The sequence below is a fragment of the Dermochelys coriacea genome, chromosome 3 (genome assembly GCF_009764565.3).
Source record: "Dermochelys coriacea isolate rDerCor1 chromosome 3, rDerCor1.pri.v4, whole genome shotgun sequence".
Lineage (NCBI taxonomy): Eukaryota > Metazoa > Chordata > Testudines > Dermochelyidae > Dermochelys > Dermochelys coriacea.
The window spans coordinates 190,880,283-190,907,842 of record NC_050070.1 but is presented as its reverse complement, the minus strand read 5'-3'; the positions used below and the strand labels follow the sequence as shown (position 1 = coordinate 190,907,842).

Sequence of the window (27,560 nt, the reverse complement as noted above, 5' to 3'; positions counted from 1 at the left end):
TTTAGATAGCTTAGTGTCCTTTTTCTTTTATAGAGAAGCAAAGTGTGTGTTGCTGAACTTTGTGACTTTGTCCTCACCCATAACTATTTCACATTTGGGGACAATGTATACCTTCAAATCAGCGGCACTGCGATGGGTACCCACATGGCCCCTCAGTATGCCAACATTTTTATGGCTGACTTAGAACAACGCTTCCTCAGCTCTCGTCTCCTAATGCCCCTACTCTACTTGTGCTACATTGATGACATCTTCATCATCTGGACCCATGGAAAAGAAGCCCTTGAGGAATTCCACCAGGATTTCAACAATTTCCATCCCACCATCAACCTCAGCCTGGACCAGTCCACACAAGAGATCCACTTCCTGGACACTACGGTGCTAATAAGCGATGGTCACATAAACACCACCCTATATCGGAAACCTACTGACCGCTATTCCTACCTACATGCCTCTAGCTTTCATCCAGATCATACCACTCGATCCATTGTCTACAGCCAAGCTCTACGATATAACCGCATTTGCTCCAACCCCTCAGACAGAGACAAACACCTACAAGATCTCTATCATGCATTCCTACAACTACAATACCCACCTGGTGAAGTGAAGAAACAGATTGACAGAGCCAGAAGAGTACCCAGAAGTTACCTACTACAGGACAGGCCCAACAAAGAAAATAACAGAACGCCACTAACCATCACCTTCAGCCCCCAACTAAAACCTCTCCAACGCATCATCAAGGATCTACAACCTATCCTGAAGGATGACCCATCACTCTCACAGATCTTGGGAGACAGGCCAGTCCTTGCTTACACACAGCCCCCCAATCTGAAGCAAATACTCACCAGCAACCACACACCACACAACAGAACCACTAACCCAGGAACCTAACCTTGCAACAAAGCCCGTTGCCAACTCTGTCCACATATCTATTCAGGGGATACCATCATAGGGCCTAATCACATCAGCCACACTATCAGAGGCTCCTTCACCTGCGCATCTACCAATGTGATATATGCCATCATGTGCCAGCAATGCCCCTCTGCCATGTACATTGGCCAAACTGGACAGTCTCTACGTGAAAGAATGAATGGACAAATCAGACATCAAGAATTATAACATTCAAAAACCAGTTGGAGAACACTTCAATCTCTCTGGTCACTCGATCACAGACCTAAGAGTGGCTATCCTTCAACAAAAAAGCTTCAAAAACAGACTCCAAGGAGAGACTGCTGAATTGGAGTTAATTTGCAAACTGGATACAATTAACTTAGGCTTGAATAGAGACTGGGAATGGATGAGTCATTACATAAAGTAAAACTATTTCCCCATGTTATTTCTCCCCCCCACCCCACCCCCCACTGTTCCTCTGATATTCTTGTTAACTGCTGGAATTAGCCTACCTTGCTTGTCACCATGAAAGGTTTTCCTCCTTTCCCCCCCTGCTGCTGGTGATGGCTTATCTTAAGTGATCACTCTCCTTTCAGTGTGTATGATAAACCCATTGTTTCATGTTCTCTGTGTGTGTGTATATAAATCTCTCCTCTGTTTTTTCCACCAAATTCATCCGATGAAGTGAGCTGTAGCTCACGAAAGCTTATGCTCTAATAAATTTGTTAGTCTCTAAGGTGCCACAAGTACTGCTTTTCTTTTAGACAGATAATTGTACCTGGTTTCTTGTAGACTTCCTCTTCATCCCCCACTTCATCCTCAGTGACCTCTGAGCCAGTGGTATACTCCTCCTCTTCTGATAGCAGTGACTGTTGTTTCTAAGCAACATGAATAAAGTACCACAAAAGGTCACTATCTCCTCAAACTCTACAGGTTTTCCATATCATTAAATTTTTTGTTGCAGATAAACAAGGCTGAGTGCCAGCTATTTTTGTTAAACTAGGCTTCCTTGCCTATGTGCTTTATATGTACTGGGTTCTGACCTTAGTCTCGAAGACAGGGAGAACAGCAACAATGCAACCTGCTCTGCCCTGGGGTGAGCATCCCTGGTGTGAAGCTACTCAGTGAATGCAGGGTTGTGTTGAATAAGTTGCACTGGCCTGTGCCCATATAGGTGATTCAAAATAAAGCACGTTTGAAGATCATCATAGAGGCAAATGGCAGAAGGTTCCCACACTCCCTATTTCATTTATATTATCTTCTCTGTATTTTGCAATTAAAGCACTTTGTGGCAGTGACCTTCTGTACTATATTTGTACAGCGCCCAGTATAGCTGAACCCCAATTGCTACTGTAAGACAAATTAATAAGTGAGATGCAATGTTGCTTTCACTAATTTGTGAACACATACGCACCACACGTGAAAAGAGGTACTCATCAAGCACCACACACTGTGCTCCTGTATGGAGCTATATACATTGTTTTTATATGTTGGGCCAGATCCTCAGCTCTGAGACAGACTTTTGCACTAATGGAGCAATACAAAGGGGCCCTAAAATTAGCTTAATCAGATTCCAACCAATTCTCCTAGCACATCCAACTCTATGCCACCCCTTTACAACATACTGGGGTGTGACTGGAGCATTGCTGCTTTCTGGCTTGGCAGCAGTGCAGGATTGAACTCATCAGCCTACATTTCCAAGAATGACTAGTGATTCTGGGTACCCCATCTGATGCACTTTAAAAAGCCCTCCTTTTTGGAGGGTGGGTACTCAGTACTTTCTGAAAAATCAGGCCCCTATAAAGATGTCTCAAGCAGGGCACCCAAGTCATTAGTCATTTTTGAAAGTTTAGGCCATTGTCCTCAGCACAATGCAGCGTGTAAGACTGATGTTTGTCTGTAATTTATAAAGTGATTTAAAATAAGAACATTATTTTAAAATTAGTCCATAACAAATCGTGCTCTGCTGTGGAATAAAAAAAAGATAATATATTGTTTTCTTTTTTTTTTTAAAAGAGTACTCTTACTGTAGTTAGCAAGTTTGGTGTAGGATCTTATTTTGGAACATCAATCTCAGAATCCTCTGTCTATGACAATGAATAGTAAAGGAAACACAGCAATAATAGGAAGGAAGAAAATATACAGGACTGCAGCTGCCTAAAGATTTCATTGTAACATTTGAAAAAAATTAAAGGAATTTTTTAAACAAGATATTGATTAAATTAATGTTTAACCTCCAGATATGCTACACTTATAAAGCAGCAATTACTGTAGCATCTCCACATATATAGTGTTTAGAGCTTACACTGAAAATGCGTTATCCTATAATTTAAAAATTAAAGCAGATTGATGTCACTGCCATTTTCCCTCCAAGTTATTTATTAACATAAAAGAGCAACAAAATTTTTAAACATATTAAAATTTAAAGCACGATCAACTAGTTATTTTACTAACCAGCTGTAGAGTCCAGTTTTTCAGAGAAAGAAACTAGAGACAAAAGGCAGAGAGGTGGTCAAGTTAATATACACTGTGAAACAAAATGAGAGTCAAATGGATTTATAAAAAACAATGAGTATTTGCTCAAGTAAACTACATCCTGGATCCTGCAAGGAGTTGTTCACATTTAACTTTATATAGGAGAGCAGCCCCACTAAATTTTACTCAGGTGTGTAAAGTTAAGCATGTGCATAAATCTGAATTAGTATTCAATTAAATGTAGACATAGTAAATTAAAAAAGTCTTAGGTAAATCACTTTAGAATTTGCTTTAATACCTAAAACTATGTAGCCGGTAATAAACACTTATATTATGGTAGCAACAACCTGAGTTAACCACAAGATTCTGTCTAGGCCAGCATTTGCAAACATTTGTTCCAGTACACATTTGTAGTTTTCTCTAGGCCGTCTTACTGCTACTGGCAGTTTCATGCCAACTGTCTGGAACTGCTGTGTTATTCAGAAGTTATGGACTACAGTGCATGAAGACTGCAAAAATACAACAGACTGCAGAGGTTCTCTTTATACCACGGTTGGCATTATTAATGATCTATCCCAGCTTGACTTAAAATGCACTGGTGTAATGTGGGAGTAGATTCATTGGTAGGAAAGAGCTGTGTTGTGTGTTATTGGAGGAAATCTAGTCTATCAACAGAAGAATGGACCAATGACTGATATCTGTTTGCCCTTAGAAAAGGCTGTTTACACAACAAGAGGCTCTTCTGGGGACTTATGAAAATACACAAGTCTTATATGGGGGTTTTAACATGTACCATTGGCACTGAAGTACTCAGTAGCTTACAAAATATCAGCTGTGTGCTTTGTGACAAGCAAGATTAGGAGGAGGAGTTTAGAATGGTAATTAAGTATTTTATCTATTTTAAGTGTTATGCTTAATATGGGTCTTAAAATTTTTTGTTGATGTTCAATGCAATTTCCAATAAATGTAAATAAAAACAAACAAAAAAATACAGGCAGACCAAACAGGGAAAGGAAGTTTAAAGCTAAGAGGCCTTAATGGTGAATGCCCTGCCAGCAATCCCACCTCATTTAATAATACATACCTAGCTCTTATATAACACTTTTCATCAGTAGATCTCAAAGCACTTTACAAAGTTTAAAGTGAGGGGCTTCAACTTGAGGAACTCTTCTGATCTCAAATGTGACATAACGAGACATGGCAGCCTCTTAAGTACCCATATTTCAATTCACTGAGCGTTATACATACCACTTTGAGCACACTGAGGAGAAGAGAGCACTTGTGTAACAGGATCTCTACATGATTCACTTCTTAAGAGGATTGTGGGGTTCCTAACTAGCTTCAGTTTCTGAATGGTCTCTGTGGTGTAGTTGTGTGGGCATTAATTAATTTTAACAGCTTTTGTTTTAAATAAATAAATAAATAAATAAAAATAAAATAAGAACCTCCCTGCTCCCCACTAAACCCACATTTTGGCCCTAAATTAGCAGATAATGTCCCTGAAACCTAGGTTTTAGATTTATTAACTAGGTTAGGGTTTTTTGTTAGTTATTTTTAAGACAGCAGTAGGTCTCTTAATTGGATGCGTTTTCTAAGCGTCCACTACAATCATTAATAGAGAGAGAGAGAAAACACAACAAAACAAAAGCAGCAATTACTCACAGCATTGATTTCTCCAGTTTTTGGGCCCCACAGTGTATTTGGTTCTAACAGCACATCACATTCAATTCCTCTCTCATCACACAGCCCAATCCCCGAATCACTATAAGGAGGAAATGTTCATGAAGTATAAGAAAATGATAGTTTTTCTATTTTACAAAGCTTAGAATCTGACCTTTTTTCCTCCCCATTGTGCTATGGATAATCTGCAGAACAGCTACATGGCTAGTGTTTTGGGAAGTACCTAAATGAAAATATGAATAGAAGCAAGATTGAACTGTTACGAAGTTAGAATTGCTTCAAGCGTCTGCTTCAAATGCGACAGATAGCAACATTTCTGTTTCTTGTCCCAATTTCTAATTAAAATACTGGAAATATATTAGTTAACTTTTAAAAATTCCACTACATTGTCTGTTTAGAAGAGGGGAAAAAATCAAATGTAAATTTACTCAAGTGCTAATGTCAAATGTTAAATAATTTCAGTAGCTTTCATTCAATTTTCTCACCTATTCTGATCTTTAGAAAAAGGAACAACAACATCATCTCTATGCTGAAGCAGATCATTCAATATTTTAGTAGTTTGATATGGCAGAGTATCCCCACCTTCACCTCCAGCCGGTAAACCGATCACATGATCCCGCACTTTACAGCCCTATCATAAAAGCGAGAGACTATGTTAGATGTACTGGCTTATGACAAAAACTCCCTTCACTAAGTACTGCACCGAGGGATTCCATATTCTAAGAACTTTCACAATCCCCAGCACTAGGCACCTTCGTCAGGACACAGAGCTATATACAACTCACTGTGTGTTTCAATTGATGGGCCTGACCCCACTCCAACTAAAGTTAAATGGGAACTTAGTTTTTAAACTCCCTGAGAAGCACAACTTGTTCCACGAGGATAGTTCCTTTTGTGCTTACTGGCCCATTCTTTAGCGAATACCCTTTCATATCCAATTTCAGCATTATGTATCTATAGGTCAAATCATGGCCTGGTTTATGTGATGGCAAATGGCATAAAGGACATATGTGCCCCCTTACTCCAGCCACCTGAATCACAGGTAGCAGCACAGGAAGGGAAAGCAGCTCTGGAGAGCCTCCACATCCCTCACCCCACATGCAGGTGCGGGGTGAGACTTCGCTCCCCAACATGCCTGCCAGGGAACATATAATACACTGTGAATAGACTCAGTATATTGTACTCCCCCCAGAGCAGCAGAGAGGCCAGAAGGCCCACAAGGAGTCAATCTCCCTCCTGGGCCACTGCCCCTGACATCAGGGAGGATCTTTACATCATGATCCAGCCCTATGCTGAATCATTGCTAAAAGTGTAATATTAAAGTAGTACCTTTGGAAGTGGAGTAGGATCAAATCGAAGAATTTTTTGGTTACAGCAGGGATATATTCCAGTGCCAGTTGTACCCAATGCGCTTGCCACACCGGGATAAAGAACTGGCTGTGTATGATACTGGCAGTGAGAAAATTCGGTACATAGGAAAGACTATATATATTTAAAAAAAAAAAAATAGATGACATGTTGCCTGTCAAAGTCAGAATTTTGGAGTACATTAGATATAGATCAATTATTTACCTCTCACAGACAGCTATGAGTCTCATATTCAAACCTGATCAGAGATTAGTCCTAATTTAGTCAATGTTTTCATTTAAAATTCAGATATTCCAGTACAAGATCATTTCCCATTTTTTTCTAGCTACCTGAATTGTATTTGGGCGGGGCACAAAGAAGGAGCTTAAAAAGTTACAGAGCAACAGCTGCTCCATAGTTTTCATAACAAATCCCATTATGTTTCCCACTCTATAAGCTACACACACACACAAAAAAAGTCTTATTGGTCTCAAAATTGATAGATTAAATTTGGGGAAGAGGAAGGTATTTTTCTACCAAAATGAGGCCATCTGGAAAAAGAGTTCTTAATTATGAGTTAAAGCCAACCCCTCTCCATCCACCCACAAAATTATTATGTTGGTTTTGTTCTCATGCTGCCACAAAACAATTAAGTGAAAACAATAATACCCACTTGATTACATCTTGAACAACTCAGCCAATTGATAGTCCCCCAGAGGCGCCAGTACACATCTCGCCAAGACTTTAATTCCTCATAAAGACTGATCAAGTACTCATGCACTTCCCAAGTTTTATCTCTGTAATAAAAGAGGCACAGTCAGGCTGCACATTATATTGTGAAGAGATTTTAGTCCTATATTTGTATCAATGAAGTTTGGAGAGAAAACCAAAAAGCAAGAACAACAAAACGCCTTCACAGAAGAGCTACCATAGCAAGAACATGTTGTAGGACAATCAGCATTAAATTCAGACATCATACAGCATCCCAAACTATTCTGAGCATTTCTCTTGTATTGTTTTACGGCTGCCTTCCTAGGCACGGTTAATTTGTCCTTTCTTGCACTTAATTTAAGATTAATGGTGACTAGAAGTAGCTCTAATGCTAGTACGTCCATAGCAGCACAATTACACAAAAATAGGTGTGGAGGTGACACTAAGTGTCAGTACCCATTATGCTTGCCTTTGTACAAATAGAGTAAAAGTTGGCCCTTGCCCTCAAGATTTTACAGTCTAACCAAGGCAGGATGAAGTTAGTGGGTGAAGGTGGAAAAACAAAACAAAACATTTTATCTTTCACAGACCAGATTGCCTCACTGCTAAATACTCTTTTGGGTTTTAAAAGAAAGTCTGTCTCTCTCTCTCATTTTTCAGTGGGGGGAAATTAAGTCTAGAACAGTGTATAGTCTAGTAATATATATATTACACACAAGGAATTATGTAGCATCAACATACATATATAAGAATGTAACTATGGTAACATAAGGAAGGTATTTAAAATTGGCTAATACACAATATTCTTAGACTGTCAGGATAAGGCTATGGCCCCAGCTGCCACTTTAGAGACTGCAAGATGGAACCTACTTCACTGTTCTAGTCATCAGTAAGATGCTTCTTTGGATAGAAACCTCTCCCTGTTATTAGAATAACTGACAGGAGACAATATCCAGTTAATGCATATTATTTTGAGGGCTGACACTGAACTACTGTTAGGCTGATTTTAGTCCATCAGATCTGATGAAAATGATGGAAATTAAATTAGCAACAGAAAAATTCTAGAGTATGCAGGCCCTCATTAAGCGGAGGCAGGGAAATCCAGCTATATAGAACCATGCCTGGACTAAAACAAAAACCAAGATAATACTTGTGGTGAGGAACTAACCATATAACAAAGGAGAAGTTTGGAAAGCCTCTGACAAAAACACCTTAACCACTGAAGTTTATTTTTATTTGTTCTGAAACTGGTTGGGTGTTTGATTTGACATCTTCAGATTCGAGACAGTCAATCCAGACTCTATAGTTCAGGAGTATGGAACCATCACTAACAACTCATTTTGAAATGTAACCCTTAATTCCATTTGTCTTTGGCTAAACATATTTTCAAGTCCTTAGGATGATTAAGTGATTAGCTCTGAATCTTTTACATTTTAAAAAGGTTAACCCAACAAAAACTCCCAGTGATTTCAATTGAGGTCTTGATGGATTAACAACAATAATATTGTGGAATAAACTGCCAAGTACAACAGACTCAGACTTTACGGTCTAAAGGAGATCATCATGATCTAGTCTGACCTCCTGCACATTGCAGGCCACAGAACCTCACCCACCCACCCACTCTTGAAATAGTGCCTTAATCTCTGAGTTACTTAATTCCTCAAATCATGGTTTAAACTTTAGAGACTTAAAGTTACAGAGAATTCACAATTTACATCAGTTTAAACCTGCAAGTGACCCATGCCCCAGACTGCAGAGGAAGGTGAAAACCCCCCAGAGTCTTTACCACGCTGACCTGGAGGAAATATGGGGGGGACCACTTAGACTCTGAGCATGTGGAGAAGACCCACTGGGCAGATACCTGGGAAAAGAATTCTCTGTAGTAATTCAGAGCCCTCCCAACTTAGTATCCTGTCTCTGGCTGTTGGGGATTTTTGCTACTGGCGGGTGCTGATGGGCCACATGCCATTAGACAGTCCCATCATACCATCCCCTCCATAAATGTATTCAGCTCAGTCTTGAAGACAGTTAGGTCCGCCCCCTGCTCCCTTTGGAAGGCTGTTCCAGAACTTCACTTCTCTGATGGTTAGAAATTTTCACCTAATTTGAGTCGAAACTTGTTGATGGCCAGTTTATTTCCATTTGTTCATGTGTCCATATTGGCACTTAACTTAAATAAATACCAGGGAGGGAGAGGAGTTCTCTCTCTCTCTCTGATGTATTTATAGAGATCAATCATCTCCCCACAACCTTCTTTTGGTTAGGCTAAACAAGTCAAGCTCTTTGATTCTCCTCTCATATGGTAGGTTTTCCATTCCTCAGATCGTTCTAGTAGCCCTTCTCTGAACTTGTTCCAGATTGAATTCATCTGTCTTAAACATGGGACACCAGAATTGCACACAGTATTCCAGATGAGATTTCACCAGTGCCTTGTAGAATGGTACTAACACTTCCCTGTCTCTCCTGGAAATACCTCACCTGATGCCTCCTAAGACTACATGAGCCTGTTCCACTGCTGCATTACATTAACAGTTCATAGTCATCCTCTGATCAACCAATGCCCCCAGGTCTCTCTCTTCCTCCGCCACTTCCAACTGATAAGTCCTCCGCTTACAGCAAAAATTCTTGTGGTTAAGTCCCTAAATGCATGACTTTGCACTATTAATTTTCATCCCATTTCTATTACTCCAGTTTACAAGGTCATCCAGATCTTCTTGTATATTCCGGTCCTCCTCCATATTGGCTATACCTCCCAACTTTGTGTCATCTGCAAGTTTTATTAGCACACTCCTGCTTTTTGTGCCAAGGTCAGTAATAAAAATATTGAATAAGATTGGTCCCAATACTGATCCCTGAGGAACTCCACTAGTAACCTCCCTCCAGCCTGACAGTTCACCTTTCAGTATGGCCCGTTGTAGTCTCCCCTTTAACCAGTTCCTTTTCCAGCTTTCAATTATCATATTAATAAACCCCATCTTCTCCAATTTAATTAATAATTTTCCATGTGGAACTGTATCAAATGCCTTATTGAAATCCAGGTAGATTAGATCTACTGCACTGCCTTTGTCTAAAAAATCAGTTATCTCAAAGAAGGAGATCAGGTTGATCTGGCACGATTTATCTTTTGGAAAAACCCTGTTGTATTTTATCCCGATTACCATTCACCTCTATGTCCTTTAAAAGAAAAAGGAGTACTTGTGGAACCTTAGAGAGACTAACAAATTTATTTGAGCACAAGCTTTCATGAGCTACAGCTCACTTCATCGGATGCATGCACTTAACTACCTTCTCTTTCAAAATGTGTTCCAACACGTTGAATACAATTGAGGTCAGACTAACATCATAACCTTCCATTTGTAGGAGCCTAAGAAAGGCAACAAGAATTTAAAAAAAAAAAAAAAAAAAAAAAAAAAAGAAGTTGTTCAGGTGATTTGTGGGTTAATCCTACAGTTTATAAATTTTGTATTGGATGGAGTACAGTAGAACCTCAGTGTCATGAACACCAGACTTACAAACTGACCGGTTCAACCACACACCTCATTTGGAACTGAAAGAACACAATCACGTAGCAGCAGACACCCCCCACCCCCACCCCAAAAAAGCAAACACAGTATAGTACTGTGTTAAATGAAAAGTACTTTAAAAAAAAAAAAGGCGGGGGGGAAGCAGTATTTTTCTTCTGCATAGTAAAGACTGAAATCTGTATTGAGTCAATGTTCAGTTGTAAACTTTTTAAAAGAACAACCCCAACGTTTTGTTCAAAGTTACGAACATTTCAGAGTTATGAACAACCTCCATTCCTGAGATGTTCATAACTTTGAGGTTCTACTGTATTTGTTAACTTTACAAATACTATGTATTTAGAAACATACTTAACAGGATACATGTATACAGAAAAAGTTATGTTTTCAATGCATGAAGCACCTTATATGAACATAAATAATATTTCCATGTTGATCTATGTTGATTTTTCCTGGAACACAAGGGATTCTTCTTTCTGTTTCTTTAGTTAAAAGCTTCTTACATAAACAGCATCTACAAAAAATTGAAACATAAAATGAAATACAACAGTATGAATGGCACTTTGGAATGCACATGTAGCCTACATAAATGGAGCAGAAAGGAAGTAAGAAAAGAACATTACTACACCTGTACAATGTAGCTGCATTTCCCCGAGAATCTGGATTCTGGTAATCTGGATCAAACAGTCTCTCAATCTTCTTGCAGAAAAGTTTACTGTTGATAAACAGCCACTATTTATAAAAATTTGCTCAGAACTAAACTTTGCTTTGTTTGCAGTTAATCAATAATTACATTCTGCTACTTTAAAATGAGGTGGTTTTAAGATGTTAGTTTCAAGATTTGACTTTTGTGAAGTTATACAATTTTCCTGTAAGAAATACAATGCGGAAATCTTGTTTCCAACATGGTCATCTGCCATCTTTATATACATTTGTCTATAGAAGTCTTGGGCTGTGCTTTTTTAAAGTGGCCAAAAAGGACCCGATCCTACACCCAATTAATTAATTAAAACAGTCCTGCCTTTATAAACATATTTAAGCCTATTACTTCAGTAAACCAAGCATTACAATTCTTGGTACCTATTCTGGACTATTAAATCTCCATCTTCCCCACCAACATTTAGCCCTCCCATTTCTCTCTTTGTGGAGTCCTGTAAAGAGAGATTGCTACCTCCTCTTTCTCAAGAACAAACAGACAGACACGTAACTTGTTACTATCTTGACCCACTGATAGGTGGAAGGGGGCACCAAGTTTTTCTTCCCCCATTTCTAAATCTATTGAAGCTATCACCAAGGTAATTTCAACTACTGAAAAAAAAGAACTAACCTCTTCCAACTTCGCTTGCTACCACTAACATTTTTATTTTGTTTTTATTTATTTTTATAAAATAAAAAATGCCTATATAAAGCCCTAGGTGCCCTAACACAAAACCTGCAGCAACATTAAAATAGTTATTCAAAAAAGGAACTCTGCCAGCCTGCCATCTACAAAAAGAGCTCCTTTCCACCCTATCATTCTGGAAAGCACACTCAGCCCTCCCAAAAAACCCTATTGAACCCACATATTCGCTCATCAGTCATCATGCCATCTCCACTTAATATCTCTCTGATGGATTTGGAATTGTTGCCGTCAACCCATTTCCCAAATAAACTTTACGTTCTTTGTAAGGCCCTGGAGTAAGTAGTTTCCTCTTGCCTCTTTTCTGCTTTCAGCACCACTTCTTGGACGGTTTTCAACTTGCTCAAGAATTAGATAACTGAAGAGTTAATGACTTAGGGTAAAATTTTCAAAAGCTCTTAAGTGACTTGGAAGCCAAAGTAACCAAGTCCTACTGACTTCAAAGGCACTTAAGACCCTCACGCTACATCTACACTACGAGCTTTGATTCCCCTGTTCATGTACACATACTTGTACTAGTTCTCATCAAGCTAGCATGAGTACAAATAGCAGTGTAGCTGTGGTAACATGGATAGTGGCAGCAGAGGCACAGCTTTCCTGTGCCAAACACGAACCCACCTGAAGCTGGAAGGTACACAAGCAGGGAAATGACACCTCTAGCTTGCAGTGTAGATGCAGTCTAAGCCTCATAAATACTGTTTTCACAATGTGAACCATTTTGGTGATTTTCCAAAATGTCACCTCTAGACCCTCTTTCAAGTAAAGTTATCCCATAAGTCTTTTGTATAGCTTTTCCTACACTTCTTTACTTCTTGGGTGTTTGGAGCAAGAATCTGTCCTCTCCTTACCTCCCTAACCATTCCTTTCCCATATGTAGTAAAATCTTTACTTCTTCCCTTTGTTGTGTCTCAAGGCTCTTTCCTTGGCCCTTGTGTCCTTTATCTTTTCTCAATGACAGCAGAAGAGACATATACCAATTTAGGTATCATTACTATGCAGATGACACACAACTCTGCACCTCAATCAACTAACGAGCAACTTATATTGGTGCCAATCACACCAGAACCTGACATATCCCTGAAAGCAAGGTCACATTAGGAGCACTACCTCTGTGTTTGCCTGTTAGATAATCAGCTTTTACCTTGGCTATAAGCTTTCTACTACTGAATGCTTCCAAGATCACACTCGCTCTATACCTCTGGACTTTCCACTATTACTCTCCTTAACTTTAATCCTAACGCCAGTAATGCTTGACAATTAAAATGCTTTCCTACCTCATCTTCCTTGTCTGCAAGTCCGATTATTACAATAGTCTTTATCTTGATCCTAGCTCAGTTGAAATCCTTATGCATGTTTTTAACTGTATTCCAGTCTATTTTAGCACCATCTTTCATATCCCTATAAAATTCCAACTCTAAAACTTCAGGGATTCCAGAATACTGCAACCAAACTATTCATTCTCCAGGAACTAGGAACACACCACTCCCATCTTCAATTATTGTCAGTAGCTCCTTACCCATCTCTCAGTCCAAAATGTCTGTTTTCAAAGCTCATTCTAACCCTCCTTCTTCATAGTCACCTACTATCCCATCCACTCAATTCTCTCAATTCTTGGACTCCTCATGATTCTTCATATTTGGAGAGTTGCCCTTTCACTTGTTGGCTCCCATCTAGAACTTCTTACTTTCTCTTGAAATTCTGTCTTCTTCTTGAGCCATTTTATGATACTGTGTATTAAGATATTTTAAAAAGTATATACATTGCTAACATCACACTAATTCTTTAACAAGTCTTGACTTTTATGACAAAATATTTAAAAAAGGAACAGGAGTCTGTAGTAGAGGATCAATAGCGATAAGAGGTAAAAAATTACCTCTTAAATTTATCTTTTTTGTCCTTCACATCTTCCACTTCATTGTGTGTGAAAAGATCAGCTATACGCTTAAGGAGGTCACCACTGACACAGTTCATGTTGCACGGGGTGGCTATGATAGCACTCATGTTTTTGTGGCAATAATTAATACATTTTTTTACCTAGGAAGGAAAGGAGATACTATGAACACTGAAATTAATGATACACAAACCTGTATCTCAGAAGACCTATTACTTTTATATTCGAAATTTCTTAGGAGCAGGATTCAGGATTCGTTAGAATTAATGGCATTTAGCAAAAGTTGGTTCAGTTCAACTCTAAAATACAATTTAATGGCTCAGAAAGCAAGTCACATTTTTTGTGTACATGGCTTAAACGTAACTCTGAACTACTGCAATCCTGAAGGGTCTTTGATTCTGACTACTACCCCTGAATCATTTTCAGGAAGTGTCACCTCCATAGTGTTCATGATCCAGAACTAGAGGCCAGTTTTATAGCTTTAACAGTATATAGAGCATTGCACCCACCAAATTTAGCTTTACCAGTAAAATTTAATATTTAGCATGAACTGCAAACAAATAATGACAGTTGTGACAGCAAGAAGATGCAGTACATTAAATTCTAAATTCTTTCCTTAACTTGGCTGCACAGTGTTTGTCTTTACTATTAAACAATTGGAAAAAGAAAATCAAACAAATACATCACTGATCTGTCCATTTACATGATGAACTATAAAGAAGACGAGCTTTTTATATGAATTAAGTACTAGCTTTTGGAAGTGAAAACTAAAGGTAAAACTGCATATCTACACAAAAAATATAATTAAGCAATCCTTTCTCCTCATTAAATGTGCACATCTCCAATTAAAGTGAATGGGGCTTAAATATGTTGACTGATGGAGAACTGCACTGCAGAGGGAAGAAGTGGCCCTTAGTATAAAACAGTGGTTCTCAGCCAGAGATGTGTGTACCCCGGGGGTATGCAAAGGTCTTCCAGTACATCAACTCATCTAGATATTTGTCTCGTTTTACAACAGGTTACAGAAAAAGGACTAGCAAAGTCATTACAAACTAAAATTTCATATGACGACTTTTTATACTGCTCTACAAGCTATATTACTGATATGCAAGTACAGTATTTATATTCCTATTGATTTATTTTATAATTATATGGTAAAAATAAGAAAGTAAGCGATTTTTCAATAATAGTGTGCTCTGACACTTGTGTGTTTTTATGTCTGATTTTGTAAGCAAGTAGTTAAGTGAGGAGAAACTTGGAGGTATGGAAGACAAATCAGACTTCTGAAAGGGGCACAGTAGTCTGGAAAGGCTGAGAGCCACTGGTGTAAAACACTGAAAATGTGGAGACTTTAGGTTTCCTTTAAGATTGCTGTCAAAAGTCAGATACTGCCATTAGCTCACACAGTGCAGCAAGCTATTATTTAGATTAATAAGTATTCATTTGGAGGTAGATGCTGGCTCCCCTAATCACATTCAGTAGTACCTTACTCTGCAAGCAATCCCACTGAAATCAGAGACTGTGCAATTATTAAATTACTACTTTTCATGAGCAAGGTGGCAGAATCTGATCCTCAGATTGTAAACTCTTTGGGACATGAACTATTTTCCCCTCTCTGTTTTATACAGCTATAAGTACATTCTCAAAGCTTAGCATATAAGCTACTAAGATTTATGCCAACCATTTGGTGATAAAATGTGCTACTATGTCATGGAATTTCTCAACTCTTGTTATACTCACTAAGGAATCCATCTTCAGAAACTCAGAAGAAATAAGAATCGAAATGACATTTCCTGGTTCTAAAAGAGGAAACAGCAGAACAAGATGAAAAGGTTAAGATTAATTTATTCCTTTGATAAATTGAGAATACCCCAAGAGGCTCAATGCCTCTTTAAAGGAGGGCATTACTTTACTAAACAAGTTCTTATCATTCCACTTTCCAACATGCGTCATGCCTCTGATATTTGGAAACAGAATTCTGGTCCCATCTATACAGGCAACATCAAACAGTTATGACATGATCCCCAGAAATAATCATTTTCTTAGTATAGACAGGTCCTTAGTTCCTGTCAATACATCAACTCAAACATAGTTAAACAGAGCATTTTAACCGATCAAACACTGTTCCATCTAAGCCACTTTTTAACAGTTTGGTCAGCACATGTGCTAGAGCTAGCTAATGTTATTTTGCTGGAGCAGAGCCTAATCCAGTGCCCATTCAGTGCTTCCAAATTTGAATTTTCCAATTCATTTCAAGAGGATTTAGATCTGGACTGGCCACAGTGGACTAATTTAAATCTGCAAGCAGGAAACCTTAGTTTAAATCTATTTTAATCATGTTTTATATTTACACTTTTAGGTTATTTTCCTAAAGATTGATTCTCATTGGTTGGTACAAATTAAAATGTTAATTTGCAACTAAATATAGCCTATACACTAAATCTGCTATTTCTTTTTGCCAACCAGGAGCATATCACATATCTATGCACATTTATTTAAAAGCAATAATATAGTTTAACCTTTTACAAGATGATGATTATTTTTTTTATTTGTAACTTGTCAAACTTTATTTGGATGGAAATTCAAATCAATTAGAAATGCACAAAACAATCATTTTAATTTTTTAATTAAATACAAGTACCTTCAATGTGTTGGATACATAAGGAAAAAGTTCTTCAAAACATGTTTTGGATTCAAAACTTTATTAAACAAAGGAAGTAATATGTGTAGTTAGTGAACTGAAGTGACTGTCTGATCACTGTCCTTCAAGGTTTTAGAACTAGATCTTATCCTCTCACATATAGGTTTTTATTCATAGATTCAAAGAGGAAAACAAGCTTTCCTGCTTTTGCAGCTCCCAATTGGCTTCTCACCTTTGCATGAACTAGTCATTGAACTGAATTAGTTGAACAGACTAAAAAGAAGAAAACATGTACTGTTTAATATTTTTTGTATTTAATATAAATGATTGTAATAGATATTGTAATAAGTTTAGGCCTTAACATAGGTTGTCAATTTCAAATTTAATTTTAAAATAGTTTTTAAACATAAGCCTGTCTTTAAATTTAAATAAAAATATCCAATTAAATAAATTTCTGATTTTTTTTAAAATGTATTTTATTCCATCCTTGGATGGGCTTAATTAACCCACTTAAGCTACTTAAAGACCCTCTCATTGACTTTAATAAAAGTAGAATCGGACTCAAAATTAAGTACAAGGGAAAAATTTTGAAAGGACTTAAGCAACTTAGGAGCCCATTGACTCTCATTGTGAGGCCCCTGTCAATGCCAGGCTCTTAAGTCACTTAAGTGCTTTTCAAAGTTTTGCCCCATGACTACCAAGACGATGGCAGAATTGCTCCTTTATACTGCATTTACAATGAAGTTTTTAGGAAAGTCTCCAAATGTTGCTGTAACCACAGAGAGAATGCTACTGTAGATTGGCCATTTGTGCTTCTCACAGTGAAGTAATCCTGTTACAGAGTGGCTCTAGATTACCTTGGTAAAGATACTAGCTGTCAACATAGACTAGTGCTTTCACCACTGTAACGACCAGAGGAATATTTCCCTAAGATTATCAGTAGTAGCAAAACCAGGGACTTTCTATCATGATCAGGGAAACTGTTTTAGCACATTTCCAACAAACCAGTGTTTCTGGCCACGGCAGACTGGGCCTAGGTGGCTGCAGTTGAATTAAAGATGGATATTATCTTCCAGACAATTTTGCACATATACTTTTAGTCTGAAGCACAGATCAGACAACGCAGATAATGAATCTGCAGCAAATGAACAATAGAATCTCTTTTACCTAAAGTGGGTATTTCATATACTTCATATTCCTTAGTGTTCCTTTTAACATATCTTATTAACCAGTCAAAGATGTGAACGTCACAGTGAACTGAAATGTCCACCTCTTCCCAGCGCTGGGCATCCACAGACAGATATTCAGCAAAGTACTTCATTTCAGAAATCAAAAGATCTCGAGGACAAACAAAATCTTCCTTCAAATTTTTTGCTTCGTCACACACATGGATCACCATATTTGGCCTTGATTTAAAAAACAAAACAAAACAAAAACAAAAACAGGAAAAGAAAAGTTATAGCTTAGGACCAGAAACCAATAAGAAAGGCAGTGTTGATTCATGGAGATTTTACCCACAAACTGCATGATTGGTCAGAACCTTGATCTCATCAACCCAGATTTTTGTAAAATTTTAATTTACAAGATAAACAAATCTTCACATTTAACTGCAGTGAGAAAGCTTCTATCTTTCCTCTCACCCCTGCATGTTATTCAATGGCAAGCTATGTGCCCTGGGATGCATGATCAGTCTTATTCACAGGAGAAAGTGTAGATGCTTAGCCACACACTGGGACATTCACTGAGCTATATCATTGTTCACAGTTGAGTTATTGTGCAGGAAGTTGGTGCACTGCAGATTCACACCCTGGCTTGCAGTGTAGACAAGACCTAAGAGAGTGGGAGTGAGGTTTTTTGTAGGAGTGGGGGGGTGAGATTCTGTGGCCTGCGCTGTGCAGGAGGTCAGACTAGATGATCAGAATGGTCCCTTCTGACCTTAGTATCCATGAATCTATTTCTGGATGCTATTCCCTGGTTTGCCTCTGGCTCACTGTGTGATCTTGGAAAATGACTTAAGTTCTCTGTTCTATAATTTTATAAAATGAGGGAGATCTATTTGCCTAGATCACCAGGGTGTGGAGATGGTCAATCAGTACGTGTAATTTTATAGCATCTTCCATCTGAAGAACTTAAAATACTTTAGAGCAGGAATGTGCAAATTTTTTGGCCCAAGGGCCACATCAGGGTGCAAAACTGTATGGAGGGCCGGGTAGGGAAGGTTGTGTCCCCCTGAACAGTCTGGTCCCCTCCCACTTCCCATCCCCTGACTGCCCGCTCCTGGGACTCGCTGCCTCAAAATGCTCCCCCTGGGATCCCACTCCCTATTCAACCCCCCCGTTCTCTGACCTATCCACACCCCCACCCCCTGACAGGCCCTCTGGGACTTCTACGCCCTATCCAACCCCCACTGTTCCCTGACCCTTGACCGCCTCAGAACCTCCGCCCCATCCAACCGCCCCTGCCCCTGACTGCTCCCCGGGACTCCCCGCCCCTAACCGCCCCCTGCTCTGTCCCTGACTGCCCTCCGGGACCTGCCACCCCCTTACCATACTGCTCAGAGCAGCAGGAGCTCACAGCCCTGCTGTCCATCCGGTGGCATGGCTGTGGGAAGAGGGGGAACAGTACGGGAGGGGCTGAGGGTGAACCTCCTGGGGCAGGAGCTCAGAGGCCGGGCAGGATGGTCCCGCAGGCAGGATGTGGCCCGTGGGCCGTAATTTGCCCACCTCTGCTTTAGAGTGTACCATTATTGTCTACTTCCTAACAGGAGGTCTAAGTTCAGAATATATCAATAAAATATCAGCTTCCATGGAGACAGCAGTACGAGTCAAAGGTCTAAAATAAATGCCCTTGACAAGCATGTCTAAAAACTTTTGTAAATTAATATGCATTGGTACAATACAGAATTTAAATATCTAGCAAAAATATATAAGGTATTCCAACTCATCACTGCAGGGATTTTTTTTTTTTTTTTAAAAAGATCTACAGGTAAAAAACAACATATTTAGAGAATTTAATTATTTTAGGCTAGTGACCCTTTCTCACAATAATGAGCAGTGTTCACATGGGAGTAAATGCTCAGCGACACAGAGGCTCCTAGGCAAAAGGTTCCATGTTCTTTGCAAACAAACTCTCACCTCAGACCTGACAAAACTCACTACATCAAACATGTCTTACAAGATATTTATCCATGAAGAGTAATGTGTAACTCGTAACTTGTCAAGATTCATAATCATTGCAAGATGTATTTATGGGTAATATTTAAGAAATAACTTATTTATACCTAAAGTGTGCCTTATGGACTTGGAGTAACAATTAGTCACCTGAGGATAATGTTACTCAGTGTTGAGCCCATTCAGGCAGAAGGGAGACACCCCCCCCCCAACAAATGCTTATGTTGTTGCTGTTACTCCTTGGTACTTCCTGCAATGCCCATATATTCTTTGTAATCATATTCTTTCAAAGTGCTGTTATTTTAGTTTTTTGACTGGTCTATGCAGTTCATAATTTTATTTCTCTCTTAAATTTAATTCTTTGAGTAGCGAGTTTTAAAATGCCCAACCTGTCCTGGCTGGAGTAATTATCTCTTTGGTAACGTCATACATTTGTTTGTATAAAGTGTTAGGCCGAACAGAAGCTAGTTTATGTTATTCAACTGTCTCGACAATTTGGTTAACATCATAAATCACCAATAGGTCTCTCTCTACACCGAGAATTTTCAGCTATTTCCCCATCATTGGTGTAGCACCACTGCAGCTCCAAAAGTACTGACATTGGTGGAAGTGCTAGTGGAGCACAGGAGCAGGTGTGTTCACCACGCTGTTAGATGACATTATGGTAAAACGTGAACAATTGATTAGATTACATGATGGTGAAAACACCTATGACTGATTTCCACGAGCATTCCAACAGTTGCTAGCACGGATGGAGCTGCACAAATACTAACTGACAAATGGTGGGAAAGTTGCTGAAAATTCTGTGTAGACACAGCCAGAAAGATGCAAATCTGTAAAGAGCAGATTTCAGTTTCACTGATATTAGCTTCCCAAATAGCAAACAATCATCATCCTACCCTTGACTTTCATCAGCATTTTCTCCAACTTTATGTGCAGAATGTTTCTCAGCTTCTGAAGAACAATTTCTTGTGGAAGCAACACTGGACCTTCCTTCAACATAATAAAAAGCAGCATTAGAATTTGAGGCTAAACTCAGGGACTCGTATACCATTTACTAGTGTTGCAAGTGTGTTGCTCCCATTCTGAAAAGAAGTCGTCATGATTATAACTTCACAGGCTTCTCGAACACCTGGTTTAAAGCAGCAATCTGGGTTAAGTTACAATGAAAAGGCAGACAGTCAAATCTTTTTAGACTCAGGAGTAGCTTTACAGCAGACACTGGAGTAAAGGGTAATTGACCTTTACCTTAGATAAGCTTTCCTCACTAATGTACAGCATGCAGTAGGGTGTTGATCCAAAGCCCACTGAAATCAATAAGTCTTTCCACTGACTTCAGTGGATTTGGATCAGGCCTTGAGAGCCCCAGTATGCAGCCTTCCAGCAGAATTTTCTTGTGGTGGTGTAATGACCCATCAAATGTGAAAAAGTCCCTTAAACTTCTTGTAGAACTGCAGCTTTGAATGTAGAGAAGTCGCCATTTTAAATAGTTAATGGGAAAGCCTGCAAAAGAACGCTTTGGCTCTATCATACCTGTTTCCTCCTGGCTACACTGAAGAAGTTAGATCTTTACACCAATACTGCTACATATACTGGCACTTTTTGACACAGATTAGCCTGAGATACTATCATCTCACCTTCATGATCTGGCTGGGTGAACAGAATGCTTTAAGCTGTTCCCCGCCCCCTTAGTTGTTGGAGATTCCTGTTGATTGTGATGGATAGCAGCTCCCTCCTCCCCCAAAGAGCCCTCCCTTATGCAGATAGTCCTATAGGTTACAATTCCTTCACCCTCATTGTTCAACATGTGAAGTTACTAGGGGAGACTGATTGTACTTGAACTGAAATACCAAGAACAAGCAGCTGACACCAAGCTATACTTCTCAAATCAGCATGGATACGGTAGATCCTCCGATGCCCCTGAGCAAAGCAGGCACTTGGATGAAAGGTACTGGCTCAGGTTCATTCCAAATAAAATGTAGAGGATTGGGGTTCACAAGGGAAAAAAAAAAGTTATAAAAGAACTTGCAGGATCAGCGACCCCACCATCAATTCTATGCGTCTGTCTTTCAATTGTGAAAGTGGTGCATAAGGTCATAGTCTCTTTGGATTAATCAGTGCTCTAAGATTCACACGTAGCAATCCTGTCCAGAAATAACTTTTCCCTCTAACTGCCCAAGAGCACGCACTCTTATCCCAATCAAAGAGAACCTGGCTACAGTGATGCATGCCTTTATCACTTTAAGGCTAGATTACTGCAATCTGCTGTAACAGTAGCAGATGCTGAAGGCCACCAGGAAACTAAGTGGTTCAGAACACAGCAACATGTCTTTTAACTCAGCAAGAACACATCAGAAGCAGCAAAGCCAATGATCAGTTCAAAGTTCTAATCCATCTTTAAGTCTGTGAATGGACTAGGAACCAGCTCACTCAGATCACCTCTCTACACAATCTGCCATGACAGCTAAGATTGGTGAGGTCTATTTATCTGACAGTCTCTAGGGGGTCTTGTGAGGGGTAGGGGCAGAGCCTTCAGAATGGGTGTCCCCAGGCTGCGAAATTCCTTTCCAGGAGACCTATGACTGAGGTGGGGCCTTGGATTTTGCAGAGCACAGCCAGAGCCATCTTTTCACAGGTATTCACTCAATGACGTTTTGGAAGTTCCTCTAAATTATTCCCCTCCACAGCCACCACTTGGCTCTGTTCCTTATTTAAGGTATGCCAGAAGGAGAGAAAGGAAGAATGTACATTTCTTTTTTTTAATAAGATTTTGTTGTGTCTCTTACATGTGTGACGGTCCCTGTAGAAGGCAATTACTACTACATGCATTCTATGTTTGTTAAACTGCATTATTCAGAAAATGCCTGTTTAACTAGCAGTAGTTGCATGTGATGTCTGAAGAGGCCAGTTGGTTTTTGCACTTAAATTTCTTAGGTTATTGAAAAAGAAAAAAAATCCAGAGTTATTCTGTTTGAGGAGTTTATAAGCAAAACTAACAAGTCACTAGCTGCTTACCTGGTAAATTCCCAGCACCAAGTGAGCACTCAACTTGCTATGTGTACACAACTTAAGCATGTGCCTGAAGCCTTAAGGAAACATTTCTAGACTGCATACCCATTATGCAATTTGCAAATGTTCATATTTTGCAAGGCTTAAAAGATTTTTTTTTAAAATATGTATTAAGAACCATGTCTGTTTCAGTTTGCACACTTCAGCTGTTTTTACGGTAGCACTGTTAAAGAGCTCTAGTTAGAAAAAGCAACTTTTGCCACCACCCTCCTATCATTCATAAACAAAATCATTTCAGCTGTTTAACTGTTTCTTTAAAAACTTTAGACAAAGACAAAATTGCTATATTTAACCCCCAAAATAATGGTTTCTCGAAGTTGCAAGTCTATGAAAAACTGGTCATAAATCAGAAAGCACATCATCAAAGTCTCTCATGACACCAATCTGGTTCACTGGGGCACAATCCAAATTCCTGTTTTAGTAAGTGGGAGTCTTTTCACTGACTACAGTGGCAGATGGATTGGGCCTTTGGCAGGGAAAGAATAGTGAAATCTAAGAAATAAACACAATGTTCTACTGCTCCTGTATTTTCTTTAGAGATTTTCTACTTATCTTAAAGTCACAACTATCACCACCTCCAGCGGTAAGTTTTGACATTAACATACCTGTGGCTATAAAACTGCCAAGGATGTACCTGAAAGATTTAGTGTAAAAATCACATACATCATTTTAAGCAGTTCAAAACTGACTGTTATTGTAACTACCTTTTAAAAAGCCATAAACTATAAAACATTTGTACTTGAAACACTAAATGGGTTGACTCAGTTGGAAATAGTTATTTTAGTTTATGCAGCAGTATTTGTGGCAAACTTATTTGAAGATTACTAACTACTAATTCCAGAAATAGGTTTACCAGACAAAAGAAAAACAGTGGACATAACACTATAATCAAAGTCACAGAATTTACCAGTTATGGAAATTGAATTCTGCCCAATGGAAGGCTCTTGAAACACCCCCTGTGTATCCAGCAGAGAGGATTTGATGTACATTGCTAGGGTTTCAACAGGACTCCCGCCGGTAGCCATTAATGGATTGTACTGGTCGTCAACAGGTGAACTTCCACTGCTTTTCAGTTCATCAAATCTTTTTGCACACTGTCAAGAGATAAAACAATGGGAATATGAAGCAGATACCTGAAACTACATCACTTTAAAGGCTGATATTGTTTATTGATAATAGTTTCTGCAAGTCGATTGTTACATCATAGTTAAAAAAGTTTATTAAAGCTAATGTTAAAATTATATCAAATACAGATTAAGGAAAGAGTGTCTCTACATCTGGGTGTAGTACTTAGATTATCCAAAAGTACAAGGTTTGGTTTAAAAGTCATAAAATACATACACCAACTCCTCCTAAATGGCCAACATTGGAGTTCTAAATTGAAACCAAACCAACTAAGAATCTTCACGCTCAATATTGATTATACCACATGGTAACTCACTCTGCAATACCTAAAAAGGGCAGAATATCCATGCAATATGCAAGATTTACCACAGTTTCAAGACCCAACCAACATTCACACAAATTAAACGATGGAGTTTCTGACTTAATCCTGCATTTCCCTCTCTTTACAGCTTAATCTTAACCTTAAAAGATTAGTTAGATTTTTTTAAACCTAGCTCCTTAAATTATAATACCTTTGAGTAATCCAAGTAGAAATGTCTATAAAATAAGAACATAAGAAATTAAGAATGGCCATACTGGGTCAGACCAATGGTCCAGCTAGCTCAGTATCCTCTCTTCTGACAGTGGCTAGGGCCAGATGCTTCAGAGGAAATTAACAGAAGAGGGCAATTTTGAGTGATCCATCCTCTGTTGTCCAGTCCCAGCTTCTGGCAGTTGGAGGTTTAGGACATTTGAAGCATGGGGTTGCATTCCTGACCGTCTTGGCTAAAAGCCACTGATGCACCCATCTTCCATTAATCTACCGTATATACTCGTTCATAAACCGAATACTTTTGTTAAAAAAGTGACGCATCAAAGAGCAGGGGGTCAGCTTATAAACGGGTCTACACCAAAATTTGATGATTTTAAACTCTATGGAATCATTGAATTGAATATTTAATACATTGTCATTTTGTTTACCTAGAGCATCTGCAGGCATGGAGCCCCTCAGCTCCCTGTGGCCGCGGTTTGCTGTTACTGGCCAATGGGAACAGCAAACCGCAGCGACTGGGAGCTGAGGGGCTCCAGGCCTGCAGATGCTCTAGGTAAACAAAACGTCTAGACCCACTAGCGGCTTACCCTAAAGGGCCAGGAGCCGAAGTTTGCCAACCCCTGAAATATAGGGTCGGCTTATGAAAGGGTCATACCGTTTTTGCTATTTTTACCTACCCATCTTGGGGGGTCAGTTTATAAACAAACGGTCTAATGAACAAGTATATACGGTAATTCTTTTTCAAACCCAGTTATACTTTTGGTCTTCACAACATCCCACGGTAAGAAATTCCACAGATTGACTGTGCATTGTGTGATGTGCTTCCTTTTGTTTATTTTAAACCTGCTGCTTATTAATTTCATCAGGTGATCCTTAGCCCTTCTTATGTGAAGAGGTAAGTAACACTTCCCTATTCACTTTCTCCACATCACTCATGGTTTTATAGACTTCTATCATATCTCCCCTTAGTCATCCCTTTCTAAGATGAACTGTCCTAGTCTTTTTAATCTCTCTTCATATGAAAGCTCATTCCATACTTCTAATCATTTTTGTTGCCCTTCTCTTTACTGCTTCCAATTTGAATACATTTTTTTTTTTTTTTTTTTTAAGAGATGGGGCTATCAGAGCTGCTTGCAGTATTCAAGGTCTGGGTGTACCATACAAGTGCCAGTATGATATTTTTTCCTCTCTCTTATTATTTATCACTTTCCTACTGGCTCCAGACATTGTTAGCTTTTTTTTTTTGACTGATGTTGCTGAGTGGATGTTGTCAGAAAAAAACATCCATGATGACGCCAAAAATCTCTTTATTGAGTGGTAATAGCAAATTTGGACCCCATTATTTTGCTATATAGTTGGGATTATTTTTTCCTATGTGCATTACTCTACTTAACATTGAATTTCATCTGCCATTTTGTTAACCAGTCACCTGGTTTAGAGAGATCACTTTGTAACTCTTCATAGTCAGCTTTGGAATTAACAATCTTGAGTAATTTTGTATCCTCTGCAAATTTTGCCACCTCACTGTTCACCCCCTTTTCCAAATCATTTATTAATATGTTCAACAGGATAGGTGCCAGGACAGACCCATGGGTAACCACAGTATTTATCTCCATTGTAAAAACTATTTATTCCTACCCCTTTGTTACATATTTTTTAACTAGTTACTCATCCAGGAGAGGACCTCCTCCCTCATCCCATGACTGCTTAGTTTGCTTAAAAGCTTCTGTAGTGGGGTATCGTCAAAGACTTTCTGAAAGTCCAAGTACACTGTATTGACCAGATAACCCTACTCCACATGCTTGTTGATACCCTCAAAGAATTCTAACAGAAGGTAAATCATGTCTTACCATTTACAAAAGCCGCATTGACTCTTCCCCAACATAGTGAGTTTCTCTACGTGTCTGATAATTTTAACTTCCTATTTGCACAATTATTGTTCCTTTACTTTATGGACTTCGCTCAGATTGGAAAATTTCACTTTATTTCTATTTAGTTTCCCTTCCTTGTTTTCATTACTCCTGGGGGAATTCTGTGCCAAAAAATTAAAAATTTTACAAAATTCTGCATATTTCGTCAAAATAACCCAATATAAACATGCCAGTTTCAATTATTTTGGTAATTTATTTCAAAATACCTGTCAGCAACCAAGTCTGTAACAATACAGACAACAAAAAAGATTCAGGAAATGTTTTTTTGACAAATGTGCCCCATGCTGTCTGTCCACCCATATCCGGTGCTTCCTGACCTGGCCCCAAGGGCAGGGCGCTGTGAGGAAGGCAGCCTCTTCTCTTCCCTATCTGCAGCTGGGGCTGGCGTGGGAGTGGCTGCTCTCTGTTCTGGCACCACAGCGGCCCTTGGTGGGCAAAAGGTCTAACTGCAGTACCTTTCTGGCAGAATGTATTTTCTGCAGAAAAAAATTCTACACAGCACATGAATGCTGCACATGCACAGTGGCTCAGAATTCTCCCAGGAGTAAATTTTCATGAACAGGCTAATGTTGAAATATTTGGGTTACCAGAACTGCAGGGAAAAATTAAAATGCAAACAAAACAATATTAGGCTTTTAAAAATTTAATTTTTGTGTACAAAGACTTAAATTTGGGCCTCATTTATTAGATGCAGATTTCAATGTAAATTAAAGGCCTTAATGCTTCAAACTACACACGAGAGTAACTTTACATATAAGAATAGTTCCATTGAACTGAATGGGACAATTCACATGGGAGTTTGAGAGAATGTATTTTAACTCTGCCAAAGTCTATTAGATTAAATAGTCACTTGAGATCATAGGGCTAAATTCACCACAGCAACTCTAACAGCCTTCTATAGAGGCTCTGCATATCCTAAAGCAGAATAACCACTTTTCTACTGACCAGGGATATTATCTCAGTTGAGAAAAAGAGGTCAATGAAAAACATACAGGGAATTAATTTAATTATAGTTGAAAGCATTGTATCATCAGCTGAAAAATTAAGTGACAGCATCCACAACTATGAATCACTAGTTAATACTAAACACTATCAGCTTGTAGGACAATAAAGTTTCACATAGGTTTCAACTCCAGTCAATCATTTTTTAATGTAATGCCCATGAATATGAAGTATGTAT

The 27,560-nt window shown here is 38.8% G+C and overlaps 1 protein-coding gene across 7 annotated transcripts in view; it reads right to left on the bottom strand.

Moving 5' to 3' along the window:
• The window catches only part of SANBR (SANT and BTB domain regulator of CSR), a 58,521-nt gene that overhangs the window by 15,505 nt on the left and 15,456 nt on the right, over positions 1-27,560 (bottom strand). For 4 of the 7 annotated variants that reach the window (XM_043511954.1, XM_038396656.2, XM_043511955.1 and 1 more), the window contains 13 exons: positions 23,700-23,886; positions 20,623-20,716; positions 17,721-17,959; positions 15,653-15,711; positions 13,895-14,055; positions 11,251-11,337; positions 11,026-11,136; positions 7,064-7,187; positions 6,373-6,525; positions 5,529-5,674; positions 5,026-5,125; positions 3,343-3,375; positions 1,667-1,766 (listed from right to left, as the gene is read on the bottom strand). In XM_043511954.1, coding sequence (XP_043367889.1) covers positions 1,667-1,766; positions 3,343-3,375; positions 5,026-5,125; positions 5,529-5,674; positions 6,373-6,525; positions 7,064-7,187; positions 11,026-11,136; positions 11,251-11,337; positions 13,895-14,055; positions 15,653-15,711; positions 17,721-17,959; positions 20,623-20,716; positions 23,700-23,886 — 1,594 coding nt within the window. The remainder of the gene's footprint in view (positions 1-1,666; positions 1,767-3,342; positions 3,376-5,025; positions 5,126-5,528; positions 5,675-6,372; positions 6,526-7,063; positions 7,188-11,025; positions 11,137-11,250; positions 11,338-13,894; positions 14,056-15,652; positions 15,712-17,720; positions 17,960-20,622; positions 20,717-23,699; positions 23,887-27,560) is intronic. The other 3 variants (XM_038396661.2, XM_043511956.1, XM_043511957.1) reach the window with 3 other exon arrangements.